Genomic DNA, 21,061 nt, shown 5'->3' with positions numbered 1-21,061 from the left:
GAGTAGTAGGTTCTCCCTCCTGGGAAATCTTCAGGTAGAGGCTGAATGATCACTTGGTGAGTATGTTGTTATATCAAGGATTCCTTTTGTGTATGGAATAATGTCAATGGATATTTTTGAATTCCTATCAAATTCTATGATTCTGTTTTGGTTTGTTTTTTAAGTGAATTTCTGAGCATGTTTATGATAGAGACAAACCTGAAACATTTTATACATTTGGAAAGTAGTCAGAAATAATCTTGGTAATTAATATGGAAATAAATTATGGAGAACTTTGAAAAACAGTGAGATTTTAGATTTGATATAATGGGAAATTTGGATTTGATATAATAGGAAATTGTCACAGGCTCTTGAATTAAAAAATAATATTTCAAAATGGTAGATGAAATTAATCTTGCAGCATGCAGTTTGGATTAAATGAGGGAAAAATTGGAATTAGAACACATTGGCATTTATTGTAGTCATCTAGGCATGAAGTGATAAGGGACTTGGATTTAGTATAGTAATAATCAGAATGTTAAAGAAAGGGTGAATATGAGAAACTCTTCAATTGAAGACATAGCAGAATTTAGGAATAGAGAAGATAAAGCGAATTAAGACAACAATAATGGAAGAATGTAAGTTATAGGCAGAAATTCAGTGGTTACAAGTAGAAAATCAGTTTGGAAGCAAGAAAGATGTTGAATTCAGTTTTAGAAGAGCTGAATCTGAGGTGAGGCGGATTTTGATTTAGACTTAATTACTGATCTTGCCATTTTAAAATACTTGTTTCCTAATTTTTTTTTACATGAGAATACTATTCTGTAGTATCTGTTCTTTTACTAAAAAAAGTTAAGAAAAGTATTTTTAAAGACATAAAATACTTTATTTTCATTATAGTTGTAATTTAATATACACAAAAATTAAAATTAATTTTGCTGTTAACAGGTGAATATTCAGTAAAGAATGCTGCTGGACTTGGTTTAATTGTAATCCCTACTGTGACATTAGTGCTACTCCAATATTGCGTATTTATGACAGGTAAAGATTCATTTCTTGTTATATAGCACATGTTTTGCCCATTTGCCATTTATTTACTTTTATCTTTGCTGGAAATAATTTTTAAAATTTTAAACAAAAATAACTTCAAATATTTTTCAAGTTATTCTTGGTATTATAACCTTTAAACTGTGATATAATTTTTAAGCTGCTTTAGGTTTTGGAGGGATTCAAAACTTCTGTAAAAAGCAATTTTATTTCATGAACTATTTTCATATATATTTGATGTCAGTCGATTTGAAATCATGCTGTGTAATGGCTTGATATTTCTTTTTATTCTTACCACAGTTTGGTTATCATAAAAGAAAAAAGCAAAGTAAAACCTTTTCTACAAAGGATTTCTACATCTTACATTTATATAAGAAATAAAAATAATGTGGTCAACACTTTCTTTCTAATGGCCTTCTTTCAAAAAAAATGTTATGATGTATATGCTAAACTAATCTCTTTCCCATTTCTTTCTTCATTATTTGCATTATTTTAAAAGGACTTCTACAGAATAGTGCTTTAGTTCATAAAGCAGAAAATGTTCTTTGATCTGTTTTTGGTAAACTTTGAATTTTATAATTTAACAGGGAGATGAATAGACTATATGTACATCAATCTTTAGTATTTCAATTTTTTTAAAGTGTGCTTTATGAAAATTCACACTGTAATAAAATGATTTATTTTACCTTGAAGATAAATTACCAAGATATTTTTTATTACTAAATACTCTAATCTTTCTGGTGTCTGTTAGTCTTTTGGTCATGTAAATGGAGTCTAGTGCATTTTGAAAACAGGGGTTCATTTGTTATAACTTCAAAATCCTCATTAGGTGGCCAGGTAATTTGGTAGACATTGCAATGTTTATAAGAAGGAACACATTTGCATAATGAAATTCTTCACCAGAGCAATTTTGTGTGAGCATGAAAAAGCCATATGGAAAGAAAAAAATATATAAAATACAGAGGAATTATAAAAGTGTCATTTTTAAGATATTGCATGTTTTAAAAAATGTTGAGCTAGCCTCCTGTTTGTTGGGATAAATGTAGAACAGAGGACTAGTTCTTAGGTTTTATAGTTCTAAAGACTATTAGATTTCCACAGGAATGTAAATTTCCTATTATTTTCCTAATGATTTTTGCCTGTAACTTCTAAAAATAAGAAACCAAAGAATTAGTATTCATTTCTTTGATCTTAAATGCCTAAAGAGAAATAAAAACTTTTAAAGGTTCCTCTTTCAAAAATTTAGTTTATATGTTTGTTTTTTTTTCCAGCTTTTGGGATGACTCTCTTTGCCATTGGTATATTGATTCTGCAGTTATTGGGTTACATATTTGCTGTCATTGGACTAAGCCTGTGTATTACAAGTAAGAAATATTTTTATATATATATGGAATAGTTATATTTCCTTTCTTTTGCATTAATAGTACTGTACTTTCAAAAACAATTTCTCTTGTCCTAACTGGGATTCTTTAATTTTTTAAAAAACTCATTTCCACCCAATGAGAACGAATTCTTTCTCCATTGTTATGAAAACATTTTTTAACAGATGACTTGTTTGATCATTGGTTAGAAGCAAAACTGTAGTTAGTATCCAGTTTTGGGGAGGATTGCTTGAAAGAAAAGAAATGGTTTTTGCAGAAGCCAAATAGAAATGGCATCTTCTTAGTGTAATGAGACATTTGTTATATAGTCAGGGTATTTTTTTTCCTTATATTTTCTCTTCATTTCATCAAAGGAGCTAAGAGTATTATAACAGTGTAGTCTCACATTTTTATACCATTTTGAGGATGTTTACAAGTATTACAAATTCATCATGCACAAATTTTTTTCATCTCTCAAAGACTATATAGCATTTAGCAGTATTCCTGTTATTTAGCACTTAAGCAATCGTAGTTAGCTAGGCATATTATTCAGCTTATAAAAATTCAAGTGCCCCTTATTCTCCAGGAATTTTCCTTCTTGAATGAAGAAGCAGACCAAAGCAAATAGACAAAACAAAATATATTACTCAATTCCTTTATTCCAATAGAGACTTCTTTAAACAGAACATTGTGCTGGGTCCTGGGTATATTATAGCATAAGTTTTTATATAATTCCTGCCTTCTTAGGACTTAGAGACTGGTAATCATAGATATATAAAATGGCATTGTCTTCTTAGATTTTGACTGAATTTGTAGCAGGTAATCTGTAAACTCGCTTGCTTCTAGTTTAAACAATTGATTTTAGATGCCTCTAATAGTTTTCTGAGATGTAATTCAGCAACACTTTAAAAAAAAAAAAAAAAAGACCATCCATTTTGCAAACTTAAAGACCCAGAGATAATTGTATGTAGCTCTGGGATGAGAAGTTCAAATACATGACTTCCATTGGTCTTCTGTTATAACAATGAAACATTCAGGGATTATAAAGCCCTATGATTATTTACTTTGTGATTATCTGTTTTTAGTATCCAGTTCTTTCTTGATCTTCTCAACTTTAATCATCTCAGAATCTTAGACTTTTATGATACTTCTGATAAAAATTACTAATAATTGCATATTCACTTCCCCTAAACCTAATTCATTAGATTTCACTTTAATTCAAATTCTTAATTTTTAAAATTATCCACTATCTCAGTAGTAGGTTTTCAGTGAAATCTTATTTAGTTAGGGTTCTAGAGGAATGGTATCTGGTTTTTTTCCCAAAAATAGAGAAACAGATATTCTCTAACAACTTTTGAATATTCCAACTCAGGCTCTACTCAGCTTTTCCAGGGTTAGCCTGGTTCTGCTGGAGCCATTTTTAGTGTTTTTAAAACTATCTTCCTCATAGTTGATGGACATACCATGTATATGGAGAATAGATCTTTTTCTGGAAATTTCTTCACAAGTCAAAAGTACTTACAATAAACTTCAAACAATTCTTGCCTTAAAAGACCAGTTTTAATCATTGTAACTGATTTTGTGAAACAACTGACTACATAAATCTAGGGGCTTATGTAGCATGACATTCAGTGTGTATAACTTTCTTAAAGTTGTAAAAATAAAGATAAAATTGTCATTTTATCAAAGCTTTCATGACATTTTAAAAAAGCATTTGCCCTTTAAATGAGATCAATTAAGTCATTCTTTTTTCTTGATAACAGAAATAGTCATAGAAGGAACTGTTGTTAATTCTGCTAATAATAATAATAACAATCATAGTAACAAATACAGCAAACATTTATATATTATTCTATGGCTTGCAAAATATTTTACCTATATCATTTCATTTGATCCTCACCACAATTCTTTAAAGTATGTCCTGATATTCTCCATTTTTATATTTAGGGAAACTGAGGCCAAGAGAGGGTAAATGACTTATTCACATGCACAAATTCAAGTCTCTTGGCCTCAAGTTCAGCACTCTATTCACTGCACTACTTAGCTACTGTTGTTATATTTCTATATGAAATAAATTTTAAAATAAAATTGTTTCATGTAAACTTTTAACATAAAGTAATATTTATTTTTGGCAGAATGTTCTCCTATGCAGGGCCCTCTCATGATTTCAGGCTTGGGTATCATTGCCCTTGCAGAATTGCTCGGTCTAGTTTACATGAAATTTGTGGGTAAGTTCCACTTTATTTTCTGTCACTTTATTCTGAAAACTTGGATTATGGAATTTAAAATTTTTGCCTGATTTATTCCTTTTAGGTACAGAAAGGATTATGAAAAGCTTTGAGTTTAAAAATAAGGATTTGTAGAGAATAATAATTGGGGGGAGGGAGAAGTTCTTTTTACAGCAACTAATTTCAGTCATTTCAAACCATTTGGAAAGAGGAGACAATTGGAATTAATAGGAAGCTTATATCATAGTCTCCTTGGGTCAATAAATGTTTTAATGAATAATTTTGAATCAGAGTATTAATGTGTGTATGTTAAAATATACTTGCAGAATCCTAACCATTTGCAGATCAGTCTGCCTACAGTCTAATATATGTGTAGGTTTCTTATGGGCAGAGAATAATAGATAACTTTAAAAACCCTTTAAAAATACCAACAACAAAATTATTACCATTCACATTAAAAAGCAATGAATTTCAAAGCATGTTTTAAAATTAATTTAGTTAAAATTAATTTTAGTGAAATAAGATTTTGCTCTAAAGTATTTTTTATTGTTCTTTCACCTTAATGTTTTAGAATTCAAAGTGTATAGGGTTTAAAAATTTTTAAATTTAAATTACTGCTTTTAAAGTTGGTACTTAAGCTTAATCCTATTTATCAATTTGTAGAAAACCTAATTTCTGCAAATGATTTTTAACTTATAAATGGACACTTCCAAGTGATAAAATGGATAGAACAGCACCTCAGAGATAGCATTTACTAAGTACCTGCTATGTGCCAGGCATACCAAACTTCACCCAAAATAAGCTTTCCTTTATAAGATCCTCAACAATTGACCATGTAGTCTCTGCTTTGAAGATGCCTGGCATCAGAATCTGATTTTATTTTTTCATGGTTCTAGTTGTTAAGAGGGTTTTCCTTATATTAAACTACAAAACTGCCTTTTACTTTTTTCATTTCCCTTGTTATACCCTTAACAAACTAAGGAGAAAAATTTACTCCCTATGGAACAACTTTTCAAAAGAGTTTGGAAAGAATTTATTCTTTTAAATGAATTTAATATACCTTCCTCTCTGCCTGCTCCTCCTCCCTTTCCCTCCAAAAAAATCTGGTTCACACTAGTTATTTGCTTAAACAACATATTTTCCTTAGGTGAAAACAGCTTTAAAAAACAAAAACAAAAACTAGTAACAACAACCCAAACCCAATTGTCTAAGTTAATTTAAATTTCATTAGTGGAGTTAAAATTGATGAGTTCTTACTATATTAGGATTTACTTCAGTAGATGGAATTCTTTTAAGTTGTATAAATGAATTTTTTGTAAACCAGATCAGTTTTTAAGTGATGCCTTATCATTTCAGAATGTTACTTTCCTGTCTGAATTTGCAGCTCCAAATGAAGTCTTATTAAGTTATGTTATCCATTCTGGGTTTTCACCTGTATGATTTGCAAATACATACACACACACACACATACATATACCTCACTATTTAAAAGAAACTCTCATATAATTAATCTTACTCTAATTCATCTGATTTGTAATTTCATTGAGCATTTTTACAATCAAGTTTTTTTTTTAAACTTACCTTTCTCATATCTGAAAATTTATGGCTGATAATCCCAAGGCAATCTCGGCTTCTTTGGTTGTTTTAGACATATGCAAAGGGTTGATGCTTACTCTGTTTTTATGAATCTATTTTATCTGAATGGAGAGTAATTATCATGTATATAGTTCTTGAAACTTCAAAGTGACAATGCTGGTTTATCAGATGTACTTGAACAGTTTCATAACCTAAAATAAACAAAGTCCTATAGCAACATTTTGACATATGTTGAACATATAGTGACATATTGAACATATTGACATATAGACTATAGAAAACTACAGATTAACATTATCTATGTTGGGTTAAACTTCTCAATCATATTTTATTCTTGTTCTGGATAGTTTTGCAGACTGCTACTGAATTTGATATCTAGTTTATAGGACAATTGCCCCTGAGCTTAGAAATGCTTCCATTAGTGAGGAGAACATTTTTTTTTTTTTTTTTGGGCTTAGTACTTTAATTTTGTGTTCTATAGTTCTAACCTGACATTTTTCAGTAATTGTTAACTTAGTAACTTTCTCCCTGTGGTTTTTTTCTTCTTCTTTTTTCTTTGCCCATACTGGGAATACTGTAATCTAGAATGTGGCATCTGGGCAATTACAAACTTTCAACTTTGGAAATAAGCCATAGGTGTTTTTTTTGTTGTTGTTGTTGTTTTTAATATATTACCATGTACTAGGCACTGTTATCACAAAGGCAAGAAAACACTGTAGCAAAATGGTTCTTGCCCGCAAGGAGTTTATGTTCTCCTGATAACAAATTTCTGACAGGTACTTAGAATTATTATTATTTTTAACTTCACACAATTTTCGACTTCTTATAGTATATGTTAAGAATGTAGTCTTACATCTTATTGAGAATATCTTAAATTAACTTTTCAAACAAACTTATTTGATGCCAGAGTTGAGAGGCACTCCTTCGGTCAATTGATGTGCAAGAAGAAAAAAGGTACAGGGGAGTTTCTATTTAGGTGGTGGTGCTAATATACTCAAAACTTCTGTATCTTCATTTTTCACATATGTAATGTAACATTAAGGTTGCAGATTTGAATATACTGATCTGGAAGTAAAAATTAAATGTTTCCCATCAGTTCTCCCCATTTACCCATGTTTTACTTTAGAATGGCTTTGTTCAATATTACTTACTAAGCATTTAAACCACTTCATTCTCAAACTCTGAACTGTCTCCTATATGGCAAGTTGTTATAAGAATTTTAAATTGTGCATTTTTCTTTATTGAGTATTTACATTTGTAGCCTTAATTGTAACATTATTTTAGAATTTTAGGATTCATTTTCTGGAGGGCTTTTTGTTGTTATTGGTTTGGTTTGGTTTTTCTAACTGAATGTGGATTTTTTTTTAAATGGGAGGTATTTTGATATTGACAAAAGGAGTCAAGGAGATAAGAATAAAAACTTAATAGGATAGAATAAGAAAGAAGATTCAAGGAGCTAAACTAGAATCATTGAAATAAAGCTTGCTTCTTTTTAAAGGGTTTCCATATATCACTTGGAAAGTCTCCCCACTTTAAAAAAAAAAAGCTATTTTTACTGTTTAATACATTAATGTTCAATTGCATTCTTATATAAGCAAATCTAGAGTGATACAAGCCACATTATAATCAGATTTGCTTCTGGACTGTGAAGGAAAGAGAGGACATTGAGCCAAGCAAAATTTTTCATGAATATTTGAAACTAGGAAGTAAATTGTTATGTATGTTAAAAGTCAGAAAGAGATATTCTAAGGTCACTGTACAGAGATGCATTGGAAATAAGACTATTCATATGGGTAAGGGTTTAACTTATCGTTCAAAAAACCTTGACACTGCATTTTTTATCTGTCATAAGCCCCTATATGAGGAGTAACAGTCTGTTAAGAAAGAGTAATAATTATGTTCATTTATATAGAGCCCTGAGATTTACAAAGTACTTTTTTTGTATAACAACCCTATTAAATGGGATTAAGGTAGAAATAAAACATCTGGTAACATCCGGCTTTTATGTACTTAGATTTGTTGGGTCAAAGATCTGATCAGATCAACAGATATGGTTGCATCACATAAATTTCATTTTCCTATGTTTACCATTGTTTATAAATGTGTTTCATCAATGTATACATGCAAGATTGCTTTTCACACAACTCCTTAAAAATAATTAGGAATCAGATACCTAGGAGATGAGAGCACAAACCAAAACACTATCTTTAAGTGTTATTTTGAAGGGAAAAGTAGGTCTTGTGCTTAAACTAAAACATAATCCTGCTAAGAAATACAGCTCAGTGGCTTAAGATTAAAATTTGTACCCCCAGCAAAAATTTCAGATAGAATCTTTATTTCTTGTGTAAATTGCATTATGTGCATATTGAGAAGGGACCCTGCAAGAATAGGAGTTGACTGAAGTGCATGCTGTCTGTCAGCATAAAGTTTTATGGAATTGTAAATGTCTCATAAATATCTGTAATTTTTATTTGTCAAGAAGAAGAAAAAAATAGTACTTTAGATTACTTCTCCTTTTATACAGAGTTCTTACTTTCCAGGTAAGTCAATAGATTTCCCCAACATGAGTGACTCTTTGCCTGATTCTATGCCCTTGAGATAGTCTTGACTGTGTTGCCTTCAAGAAAGGATCCTGCAAATGATAACTCCCCCCAGAGACAAAACTATATCTGTTCATTCTATTCCTGAGCTGTTGTAGCTTTTACACAAAAGCGAGTTGTACAAAGTATAGTAGGAGGATAAAAGATTACTGACTGTAAGGAAAACAAATAAAAAATTTTTTTTTTCTTAAGATATACTTGGCAGCAACATTTCTATGCAAATGAAACAGCTGCAATACAAAAATTACAATAATTTATTCTCAATTAACTATTCTTATTGACTATGAACTACCTGGATGTAAGAATAATAATAAATAATATAAATTGTGTTATATTGACCTGACACTTGCTGTCAAGTTGTTCTCAAGTTTGAACTTAATAAAATTAAGTATCATTTATCTTAAGCTTCTTTGTGAAATTCTGATCATTTTTTTTTTTTTTTGATGTTTTAATGATTTCAGCTTCCAATCAGAAGACTATACCACCGTCTAGGGTAAGTTTCTATTAACATAATGAGTTGCAAATCTGATGAATGCAGGAATCACTAATGGTCTATATTAAGCCTTTTATTCTCTACATAGAATTTTACCAAGTTGGTAGAAAGCTGATATCATTCCATTGAAGTTGATGTTACCCAGTTTTCTGTTTTTGTATTTTATAATGAGTAGCCATAATTCTATGCTTGAACTTAGTATTAGTCATTTTAGTAGCAAAGAAATGGATTGAATGAGCCTTTAAAAATCATAATGATATATCTCTTACCCAAACCAGGAAATTATTTTAAAAATATTGCCTGTTAACTCTAAACTCATGACAGTAGCTAAGATCAATTTATAATACCCATCATGGCCAAGATAATTTCAGTTTTTTTCTCAAAACATTATGCAGGTAAAAAAGAGTGCAAAACAGAGGTTAGTTAGGAACATTGTGAGCTTATGGCTATAATAAGTCCCAGGACAGGGATGTTCTGGGAAAAGTTGAAGCCTTCTTCTATGAACAAAGGCAAGAACAAGTCAGGAACACCAATAGTCTTCATCTGTTGGCCTTCGGATAGAAACTTGGAAGATTAGCTAAGGAGTGAGGCAAAAAATACTGGAAGCCTGCAAAACTCAAAACCTTAAGGACAGTTAGAATTCTGTACTTCCTTAAGACAAACCCAATAAAAAGATAAATAAGAAGTCAAGGAACTGAATAGAATATTGGAAAAGTTATATATCATAGATCTTAAGGCATGACATAATGAGGATAGAAATATCTTTCAACTGTCTTATAGCAATTTTATAAAAGTTTTTTTGGTATTAAAAACTTCATAAACAAATATGGAAAAGCAGATATATTAAATATATCCTTTACTGACGATAAAGTGCATTAATAATGATATTCAATAAAGAGACTGCAAAGAAAAGATAAAAAATTAATTAAAGATTAACTTATTCCCCAAGAATTGATGGGTCACATATCAACTTGTAGAAACAGTAGTTAATTTCACTAAAGAAAATGTGACTATGAAAAAAATGGGGGCAAGGTGGTGATCAGAACAATCCTTAGGGGAAAATTCATACCTCTGAACACTTTCTGTACATAATTGAGAAACAAAAGACAAATGATTAATCTGCAATGGGGATAAAAAAAATTAAAAAGTAACAAATCAAAAAAGTCCTACTAACCACCAAAATAGAAATTCCAAACATCAAAGAAATGGAAACCAAAAATACCTCAATTGAATTGATAAATAAAATGAGGGTTTTTTCCCCAAAAAATAAAATAACCTAGCTTACTTAGTTTAAAAAAATCAAATCATTGATGTCAAAAATCAAAAAATAATTCATAGTAAATAAAGAAGAAACAAAGGAAATTCTTAGAAAATATTTTGCCTAATTATGTGCCAAAAAAAACTGACAACATAAATGGTTATCCATACATCCAAATATTGACATAATATAAAATAATCTAAATTATCAGAATAACAACAAAAGAACATAAGTAACTTTAATCAAGCCATAAATAAACTCACAAAGGAATTTATTTTAAAAAATACAACTGAGGACAGATGGTCTGCTATTCAAAAAACAATTAGTTTTAATGTGTTTAAAAATAAAAAGATATAGTTGTAAGACTAATTTTTAATATGAATTATTTAGCTTCTTTTTCATTTCATAAACTTTTTCTTCCTGACCTTCCGTCATCGAATTTTATCACATATATTCTCAGAACACTCTCAAGAGAACAGAGTTGATCTAGGCAGAGAAAATTAAAAGGAAAACTGATTTAAGTCCTCCACAAGTAGTGCTGAGCCCCAGACATTATATGGAAATCAACTATTTCATTGAGCTCATCATAAAGCTTCATCAGAACTTGGCCATATTCATGTCACCAGAAATTATCCAAGTTAAGAACTACTTATAAATTAAACACGCATTGTTAATCTGACAAACTGTTTAAAATGTATATGTCTGAAAAGCTATCAAAATCCATTTTTATGCATCTCCTTATCCCCAAAAGATGTTGTAATCGGCAATCAATGTGACTCAGCCTTTTGGGGCCTCTGTTTGTTCTTTTGTAAAATGAGTGGTTGGACCAGATGACTTCAACAATACTTTCCAGCTCTAATTCTATGATCTATAACAGTCAACTTTTTAACATGTATAATTTAGTGATGATCCTACCATTGGCTCATAAAACTTAACAATTTTTCCTTCTACATTTCATAGTTTATTTTGTGTGATTTTTAAGGTGAATTCTATTCATTCCCATTTCTTGCAGAAATAATGTTTGTTCTATTGATTACTGTTTTTTGTGATTTAAATTTTTTTAATAAAAAAATCACTTCTTTCCCAGAAAGAATCACTAGTAAATAAATAAGAAGAGTTCAATTATTATATGTTAATGATCTGAGTTAACATTATTAGGTATAACCTTTATTTTCTTGGATATTTAGATGTTAGACTCCATAGTGTTACAAAATATTAGCTTTAAAGTAGCCTAAATATTAAAGAACATAAAACAAATACAATTTTCATATAATTTATTTTAAATATTTTCCAGAAAGCTGTAGAGGAACCCCTTAATGGTAGGTGTTTATATCAGTTTGTTTATACTGGGTTGTTTTTTTTTTTCCCCCCCCAAAAAAAAAGCCAGTTCCTAACTTGGACTGGCTTAGTAATATAGAGATAGAGTGCTTCCATCATACTTTGTGGAGAACTGAGATTCTTCTTGACCTTTCTTTTCTTAAGAAAACTTTTCCACTTATTTGTTGCCACAATGGTTCAGAGTGAACTTTCCAAGTTCTGGAATTTAGTGGCAAAACTTTAGATTCCATCATGGGGTATTACCAGACTTAGTTTTTTAAACCTAGGCCTTGGGCTTATGTTCCTAACTGAGCTTTCTTTAGAATAAACCTACTGGGAAGGGGGATGGAGAGGGAGGAGGAAGAGGAGGGAGTAAGTGTAGAATCCAAAGAAATCAACCATATCTGGTTATAGGTTTTCAGTTTTGTTTAAGTAGCCTTCAAAATTAAATAGGTTTTATACAAATTAAATAGTTGGCATGATATATGTTTATATATATATTTTATTTTGCCTTACTTGTGTCAAATTTCTAACTGCTTGCTTGGCTTGTTACTAATTCTTAGCGTTTAAAGAGTCAAAAGGAATGATGAATGATGGTGAGTATTAAAATTCGTTTGCAACTATAGACTCGTTTTGATCAAGGAATTTTTTTTAAAAATCAATATTTTTGCATTGATGTTCGTAACACTGCTATGATAAAAAGGGATGCTGTCATGTCATAAAGATGCTAAAATTTTTAAGATATGAACCTTCATTTCTGTGGTGTCATGGTTGCAGATCATTCCCTACCCCTTGCAAAACAAACAAATAACCAGCAACAACAAAACTTTAATCTAAATTGTCAAAAATATTGTTTGTCTTATGAGACAGAGTGATGATCTGGACAACTGGTGTTAGACTCACAGTGAAATGGGACACTAAACCATTCAAAAGTATTCTTATAGCCCATGTTGACTTTATAAACCACATTACTAACATTATCCATATTTTATTGTATTTAGAATGTTAAATATCTTCCAATTACATTTTAATATGATTCAGGGTGTACTCCAAAGTATGCAGTCTGGGTATTTGATATCTCTGATCTAAGGTGTGTCTTTATCTTGACAGAATCTCTTTTATCCTTGTATAATCTTTGAGGACATATCTCTATGCTTTCATGCAGAAACTTTGTTCAAATTTTTTTGAAGAATTAAAAAAAAAAATCTCAAGTATAATGATACTTAGTTCCCTCCCCCATCTTTTTGTAAAGCATAAGCCTGCCTATGTCACTTCCTTACTCAAACTCTAGTGGCTTCTTATTATTTCCAGGTTCAATTGTAAAGTCCTCTCTTTGGCAAGTAAAGCCCTTCTGAATTTTGCTCCTTCTTATCTTTATGATCTTCCCTGCCTTCCCCCAAATTCCCTTTTTTTGGTTCACAGGGACTGGTTGTCCCTACATTAAATAGTTTCTGTTCTAATCTCCATCTCTTAGCTTTTTGGGTTTCCTTCAGATCTGACTTCAAATGTTCTTTCTACAGGAGACTTTTCCAAGTTCTTCCTAGTTGCTTTCTCTTCCATGATTATCACCCATTCACTCTATACATACCTTGTATACATATAGTTATTTACATGCTGTCTCTTCTGTTAGAACATAACTATTTTTAGATTTCTTTGTATTTCTAACAATTAACAGTGCTTAGCAGAAAATAAGCTCTTAACACTTTTTGATTGACCCTTTACCAAGTATATCTTTTTATTATTTAAATTTTCATAAGCTTATTATTGGCTTTTTCTTTCTGAAATATTAATGTCTTATGGATTCATTTTTTCCTATATATGTTTATGATCTTTCCATATTTTTAACAGATTTACATGGTAAATATTTACAATATTAACTTGGTTCTGCATGAAAGAGTATGAGATTATGGAATGTATAGCTTCTGTCAGTGTCATAGATCATTAGTCTTTTATATGTTGCTTTGAAGGCTGTGCCCCCCCCCCCAAAAAAAAAAAGGAATAGTGAGCTTGGATTAAGGGTGATCTGGTTTTTGAAATCCTGTTTTGATATTTACTACCTCTTTTTGCCTCAGTTTCCTCATATATAAAATGAACATCATAAGTCTTGGACTTTTCTCACATGGTTCAGAGGCTCAAATAGGTCATGCATGCCAAGTGCTTTGCACATTTTGAAATGTTATATAAATATCACTTTTTTTCCTTTTTATCATCCCAGAAACAAAGGGCAACAATGAATTAAGAGAGCTTGGTTCCTTGTTCATTTAATTTGTCAATATTTAGCTAATTTCTAAAGTCTATCATATGTTGGGGAAGCCTTTTGAAAATAGCGATTCATTTCTGTACAGTAGGGATCACAAAAATTTCATTATTTATATTGGGGTTATTTTGTTTGTTTTTTTTTAACAAACAGGCTTCACTTGTTAATTTATTTGGAGAAGAATGTTGAAGGTTCTGTTTATTTTTACTTAGTTGTAATTTAGGAATAAATAAAAAGCCATTTAAAAGTGAACTGGTTTCTGTGGAATATGGTAGTGTGGAGTCCCTTGATTACCTGAACCTACATTCTGGTGATCTGTAGCTTTTTTTTTCTTCGTGCTTCTTTTTCTTGTTAAATGTTAATTTCTTGCAATTTCAGAAAGACACTAAGACTTTGGAAGACAAGTATGAGAACTTTGAGTCCTCAGTACGACATCTCATCTTTTGTTTAATGATTTACTATCCTTTTAGCCAATATTTTTGGGAAAGTTTGATGAATGGGATCAATGGCAATCACATATTTCTTCTGGACATAATTCTTAAGTTAAAATCTGATTTGAATTTGATACTTTAGAAAATTTCAGCAACAACTTTCCATAAATCTTGATTGATGACTCATTGGTTCTTAAATTGTATATATTATTAATTGTTCTTCTTTTGAAACTAATGAGGCTTCAGGTTGCTGCTGAGTGATCAGTGTGCTTGAACTCATGTACCATATAATACTTGATTGTAAAGACTCTTGAGTTGCTATTTAGATGCATCCACTTGCTGAATGAAAGTGTACTTGAATACTGACTGCATGTTTGCTCTTTAATTCTGCAGAGTAATTGAAAAGGAATGATGAACTCTAATTTGGAGGATAGTAGATGTGAATGGAATATACTTGTGCTCAGACACCATGGCCTGGATTCATTATCTGAAGAGAAGAAAAGAAGGAAATTCACTGGTTTGCATCTGGGGGGGGGGGGGACCCACCACCACCACCCTTAAACAGTCGCTATGGTTAAGTTTATATTCAAAACAGCTATAATTTAATTAATTAAAAAATTTATGGAGATGTATATTGTATTGCCCAATTGAAACTAGTTTTGGGGGAATCATATTGTTCAGTAGGGATTAAGGTAGAAGTTGTACCTTTCCAGAATGTTACCTTTATCAAACTCCATGTCTTTACTTCCTGTAATTTGCTGAATTTTTAAAATATTGGTCAAAGGTGAAATTTACCCTGTACCAGTTGGTGGCTGCTCCAAGACATCTGTGAAACATAAAAACCAATGGTTTCCTTCTAACTTTGAAGAATAGAATTCCCAGGAGCATATTTCACAGGCAGTGTTTATTGGGTCACAGAATATTTCTGCTACTTCTGGGTCAAGAGAAATAGATCTTTTAAAGTCAAGTCAAAGTATGTTACGTCTTGCATTGCCACCTAGCATCTGTCATATGTTTATCTGTGTGGATAGAGGCCTTCATTCTGGAGGGATTACCGCTCTTGCATCTTCACTAAATGGGAAATGCAGTAGTCAGAACCTTCTCTAGATTTGGGGTGTTAACTAAGGCCCTGCAGCTTAACCTTGTGATTTTCTCTTGATGTTTGGTTTTTGTTTTTCTTTGTCCCCACAACCTTTGAAATCCTGTCTTGTCCTCCTGTTAATTGCTTCTGTCTTACAAGATGTTGAGTCTTTCCTCTTCCTTGAACCAGGTTCTGTGACATACTCCAATCTAGTTGCTGAAAGGAATGGATCTTGTTCCCAGAGCACTGCTTTCCAGTCTTAATTTTTTGGCAAAAATAAAATCAGCATCCCAAGGGTATCATCCAGTGTTATTTCACTTAGTTTTTGGTCTGGGGCATGAAAAACCAAGATTGAGACTTGAGCTTTGATCTCCTGCATGGCAGTACAGTCTAGTGCATCACCATCAGGCCAGCTTCTCCAGAGGGCCTTTTTTAAAACTATTGTTGTATCTATGTTGCATGGAAAAACAACTCATCAACACCATCCTCTTGTATTCCCTCCTCAACCTCTCCCTTCTCTAAGACTAAAACCTTAAAAAAACACACACAAAATCCTTTCCTGCCCTGGTTTGAAGTTTACCATTATGGCAGCTGTGATTGCCTGTACTTTTAGATTATTAGCACTCGTTTTTACCTTGTTCATGTGTCTGTGAGTTGAGGGTGTGTGTCTGTGAGGGTATGTGTGTCTGTGTGTCTGTGTGTTTGTGTGATAGGCACATGCTTGTTTCATGTGGACAATTGGGGTGAACACAGAGCAAATAATTGATTTTCTACTTTCAGTAATAATTTAAAACAAAGGTATTTAATTAGGTAGAACTGATCATTAAAATAATTTGGTTATTAAAAAAAAAAAGTCAGTTGTCCAGCTTTGTGCTCATCAGTACCCTTGAGTACCAGCCATTTTCCCCATTTGTATAATACAGCAGTCATATATGTGGTTGCATTGATGATAGTTATTTCTTAGTCCACCGAATGTTCCCATGTGCCTCTTTTGTATGCTAGTTCAATACTACTCAACTTAATTTTCATATTTCATGTTGGGACCAAGTGGTTTGTCTTTGACAAACCAAAATTTAATGACCTTTTGATGCCTCAAAAAAATCAAGATACTTTTTACAAAGCCAGCTCTATTTTTCTTTTATACTTTTGTCATTTTTCCTTCCCACTCTTTGTGGTGTTATTCAAAATATTGGCTTAAATAGAGGAGCTAGGTTACAGGAAGTCCATCAATTCCTGCCGCTCTTCTTTCCCCTGAATTATTTCTACTTTGGGAGTATAAAGGGGGAATTCATGTTGATAAAACTGAAAAATAGCTAAAGCAGATGAAATTGCAAAAGTTCAAATCTCTATTTTTTAAAAGAATAGCCAGGTATGAGGATTTTTCCAATGAATTCCTCACTAAACTGCCATTGTCCTCTTTTTTTTCTTTTTTTTTTAAATATAGTGAACTCTCAATATTTCAGGGACAGTTATGCAGGAAGTATCCTTATTTTTGTATTCTCCCTATTTCTATCTGCCTTTGGGGCTTTTCACTGCCACCAAAGCAACTCCATCAGAAAGTGGCAGCCAGAAGATTGTGAAGAGGAAATTAATTGAATTAGTCATGTTTCTCTAAGGCATGTAATATAATGGTTAGCACATCGGTGCTTAATAAATGCTTGCTTACTGATTCTCGAGCAGCTCTGGAAGAAGTTTGACCAGGGGGAGGACATTGAAACCACCAGCCAGAGAAGTTTTGTGTTTTTTTTTAATACCCATGTATTAATTTTTTTACAAAAAATTCTGTCTTCCTTAGGTTTCCATATTGCATTTATCACTTAAGTCTTTTTTATTCCTGCCTCCATAACATTGTCTAGATTTCCTTTCCTCTCTTCATTCCTATGTGGTCTTAACCATATGACATTTGAACTACTAAAATATACTAAACACCTACCTTGTATTTGTTATTCTTATTAGCATTTACCATGTTTCTATTATTTTTATTAAGCACGTTACCCCTTGGAGGAATCATGTAGTGGAATGAGCACTGAACTGAAATCATGAGATCTCAGTTTTAGTCTGCCACTGTGTGACTATAGGAAAGTGATTTCCTTGAGCTTCAGATTTTTTGCTTATTTGTAAAATGGGTGGGTGGGGTACATAAAAATATTTGAAATGATTTCTGAGTTTTTTAAATCACCTCTAATATAGTTTTACTCAGTTTCCCAGCAGTTTTCTTGGCTATCTTTAGCTATTTCCATTTATTTGGTCTATATACCTCAACAGGAATCATATTTCTTGCTCATTATTTTGATCAAATTGTTCTTAAACATCAGTTATTTTAATGCTTCAAAAGATCTAATAGTTTCTCCAACTCTCTTCACCTATTAGTTATTTTTTTTTTTAATTCTTTGTCCAACCTATCCTCATGTACTGATTTACTATATTCTTGGGTACAGTTCTTTCACTCCCTTTTCTAACCTCTAGCATTTAAGCCCTTACTTATGAAATACCTTCCCCCTTTACCAGTCTTCCTCACCTGCCTATATACCATCTTTCTTCTTCAGATTCATAAATTCATCATCCCTTTTCTTTATCTTACTAACAAAATCCCTATTTACTTAGTACTTATGTATTTATGTCTATACAACTATTTATGGATGTACCTTGTTTTAAGTAAATCCAATATATAGAACTTCAGAAAGTAAATATGGAAATTATTCCTCTCTAAAGAAGTTCCCTTTTGGTGAATTCAAAATAATTTAGTGGACATATCTTTAAGGTGCAGACAGAGCTGCAGCATTTTAAATTATACACACCCATACATGCACATACATGTTAAGAATATTTTTCCTATATCTCCCAGTAGATATTTCAGGAGAATAAACAATCATTTTCTTTCTTTCTTTCTCCCCATAGTGCCTAGTTCAATGCTTTGCACATAGTAGATAGTAATTTGGGTTGGTAATCAAGAGTTGGCTATAATTGAAATTTTTCCCCCCTCAGACTTATTATAAGAGTTTTTTTTCTATTGACAAGTTTTGTGTTATGGAAATCTTAAAAGGTGATTTTTTTTTTTTTTAACATGAACGTTTAGGTCAAATCCAAAAAAAGAAAAAAATCATTAGAATGTTACAACTTTTTAAAAACAAGGGAGCTTTCCTGTCATTGTGAAGGAAATGAACAACTCCTTTTAGTAAGAGGCCAATTTCAAAGCACTTAAATAATCCCCTTGAGGTCTGAGAGAGTGGTGGTAGAGTCCCATCTCATTCTTTCCAAATTCTCTTCACTTTTCTAACAATAACAACAACAAAAAAGAATTAGTGGTACTTACTGTTGGTCTCTGTGAAAAAAATGCTACATATATCCACCATTCATTCATCTGTTTGTGAAAACCAGGAAAAAAATATGTGTAGGGCAGCTCTATATGATTTTTATTTGTGTTTTGTTCAGTGTTTTTTTTGTTGTTGTTTTTGCAATGTCTGCTGTGTTTATGTGCATATTATAGGGAAAGATAGCAAATAGCAATCATCTACTATTCCTCCCAAGCCCATTTAGATCCTGAGTTTGGCTGTTCTCATATGTCAGTGAATATAATCCAATTAATCCATGGAAGGAGACAGCAATAAACAGGAAGTTTTTCTGATGCTAAAATGTTAGTACCTGCCTTATATGGGGGAGCATGTGCCTGAGGCTCTTGATCATAATAGCTATATACTCTGGCTTTATTTAAAATGTTTCTCACAAATTCAGACTTTTCAAAAGAAAATCACCTTTAATGGACTTCCTTGTAAGGCAACAGCAGTGGAACCTTAAAGTCTTGTGATAGGGGTTGGTGAGGACGAGAAGCAGATTTTTATTTTTAATTAAATGAAGCATCATTTACAAAAAGCCATTGTCAAAAATTGGATCCCACGTGTTGTAAATATCCATTAACCATTCTAAATGAAGAAAACTTCAGTTTTGCTATGTACAAAGGCCCTTTTGGGGGCTTTTCTGTATAGCAATTAAAGGTGTGCTATTTGTCAGTAGCCATTCTTACAGTGATTTAAAAACCAAAGTTGTTTTACAGCTATGTTGTTACTGTCAGTTTTTTTTTCCTTTTTCTTTCTCTTTTTTTTTTGTTTTTTGTTTTTAATATGTATTAAATCAATTTGTCGCTGTTTGAAGCTTTGAAAATCTGCAATCTTTGCCAAGGTATTTTTTTTATTTAAAAAATAACTTTGTAAATATTACCCTGTAATATTATATATACTTAATAAAACATTTTAAGCTGTTTTGGTGAGCTGCCTATATTACCGCTGTAGTGGACTACAAAAATACAATCATGTGTAATTTGAAGGGATGTGAATTTTCAAAGATTTAAATGTTGAGAACGAGACAGTGATTGGAGGGGGAGAGTAATGATTATTGATTTATAGATATCATTTCAAAATGTATGAGGGAGAGTTAATAACCAAGGTGAATCTCCGTTCTCATAAACATAATGTATGTATTTACTACATTACCTCATTATAGTTGAATGTGTGATGCTTATATTTGCTGCATTATAAAAATGGCAATGTTTTTGATCATGTTCCTAAAATAAAGTATTTTGAAGATCAAATTCATCCTAGTTACTGACTCACCCTCATAAATAATCTGGAAAAAGATGGGAATGGAGTAACAAATTACTAAGAGGGGAAAAAAAAGTATTCATTCTTGAGACTCATTTTTATTACTTATTCTGTGTTTCTGTGGCATATTGGAAGGGATACTCTACAAGATATCCCTAAAGTCTTAGTGCAATTTTTAAGCTGTTAAAGCTAAAGTAGCTTTTTAAACTTTTAGAACACCTTATACTGGGAGATGTGGATTCCAGTCCTTTAAGTCACGGGCTTCCTTTATTCCTGGTCCTGTATGTGCATTTTTAGATAATTTCAATAGAAAAATATTTGGAGAGAAACTATCTTATTCCTTACCTAGTAGGAAATTTAATTTTTATGTGTCTGAGGACTTTTTCACTGTCAGCAGGGTGGCTCTAATGGAGCTCAGAAAGCATTTAATAGCTTGCCTCCTGCCCTGAAAGTTGCCATGTGTAGCACAGAACTGTACTCAATATGATTAGAACACCCACTGAGACATAGGTCTCTTTGAATGAAGCTGAATTGGATTTTTGGGCAGCACCTTTCAAACTCAAGGTATCAAGTATTACAGCTTCAGAAAATAATAGATTGTGATAAGACTGATCACATAAGACATGATTTCACCAATTACTCAAACACAAATTTAAGCAAAATTAGAAGTGGATTGAGTGTCAGAAGAAGGAGGTTTAGGACTTTGGTTTCTAGTTTTTGTTTTAAGTAAGGCTCATGATAATCAGCCCATTGCTCAGCAAAACATTTAGAGCCTGTCATTTTAATTGCCAGAAAAAAATAAACATGATTTCCAACCT

The 21,061-nt window shown here is 31.6% G+C and overlaps 1 protein-coding gene across 5 annotated transcripts in view; it reads left to right on the top strand.

Annotated features, from left to right (window-relative positions):
- CD47 (CD47 molecule) overlaps positions 1 to 20,233 on the top strand; it is an 85,688-nt gene extending 65,455 nt beyond the window's left edge. The window contains exons 5-12 of one of the 5 annotated variants that reach the window (XR_004232976.1): positions 928 to 1,020; positions 2,298 to 2,390; positions 4,523 to 4,615; positions 7,119 to 7,165; positions 9,273 to 9,304; positions 11,857 to 11,881; positions 12,443 to 12,475; positions 14,961 to 20,233. Coding sequence is in view for 3 of the 5 variants with exons in the window: in XM_023498976.2 (XP_023354744.1) it covers positions 928 to 1,020; positions 2,298 to 2,390; positions 4,523 to 4,615; positions 9,273 to 9,304; positions 11,857 to 11,881; positions 12,443 to 12,475; positions 14,961 to 14,965 (374 nt within the window). In the remaining 2 variants the exon portion in view is untranslated. The remainder of the gene's footprint in view (positions 1 to 927; positions 1,021 to 2,297; positions 2,391 to 4,522; positions 4,616 to 7,118; positions 7,166 to 9,272; positions 9,305 to 11,856; positions 11,882 to 12,442; positions 12,476 to 14,960) is intronic. The other 4 variants (XM_023498976.2, XR_004232977.1, XM_031959634.1 and 1 more) reach the window with 4 other exon arrangements.
- Positions 20,234 to 21,061: the final 828 nt, after the last annotated feature.

Source organism: Sarcophilus harrisii, chromosome 3, assembly GCF_902635505.1.
Source record: "Sarcophilus harrisii chromosome 3, mSarHar1.11, whole genome shotgun sequence".
Taxonomy (NCBI): Eukaryota; Metazoa; Chordata; class Mammalia; order Dasyuromorphia; family Dasyuridae; genus Sarcophilus; species Sarcophilus harrisii.
This window is presented reverse-complemented; position numbering and strand designations above follow the sequence as displayed.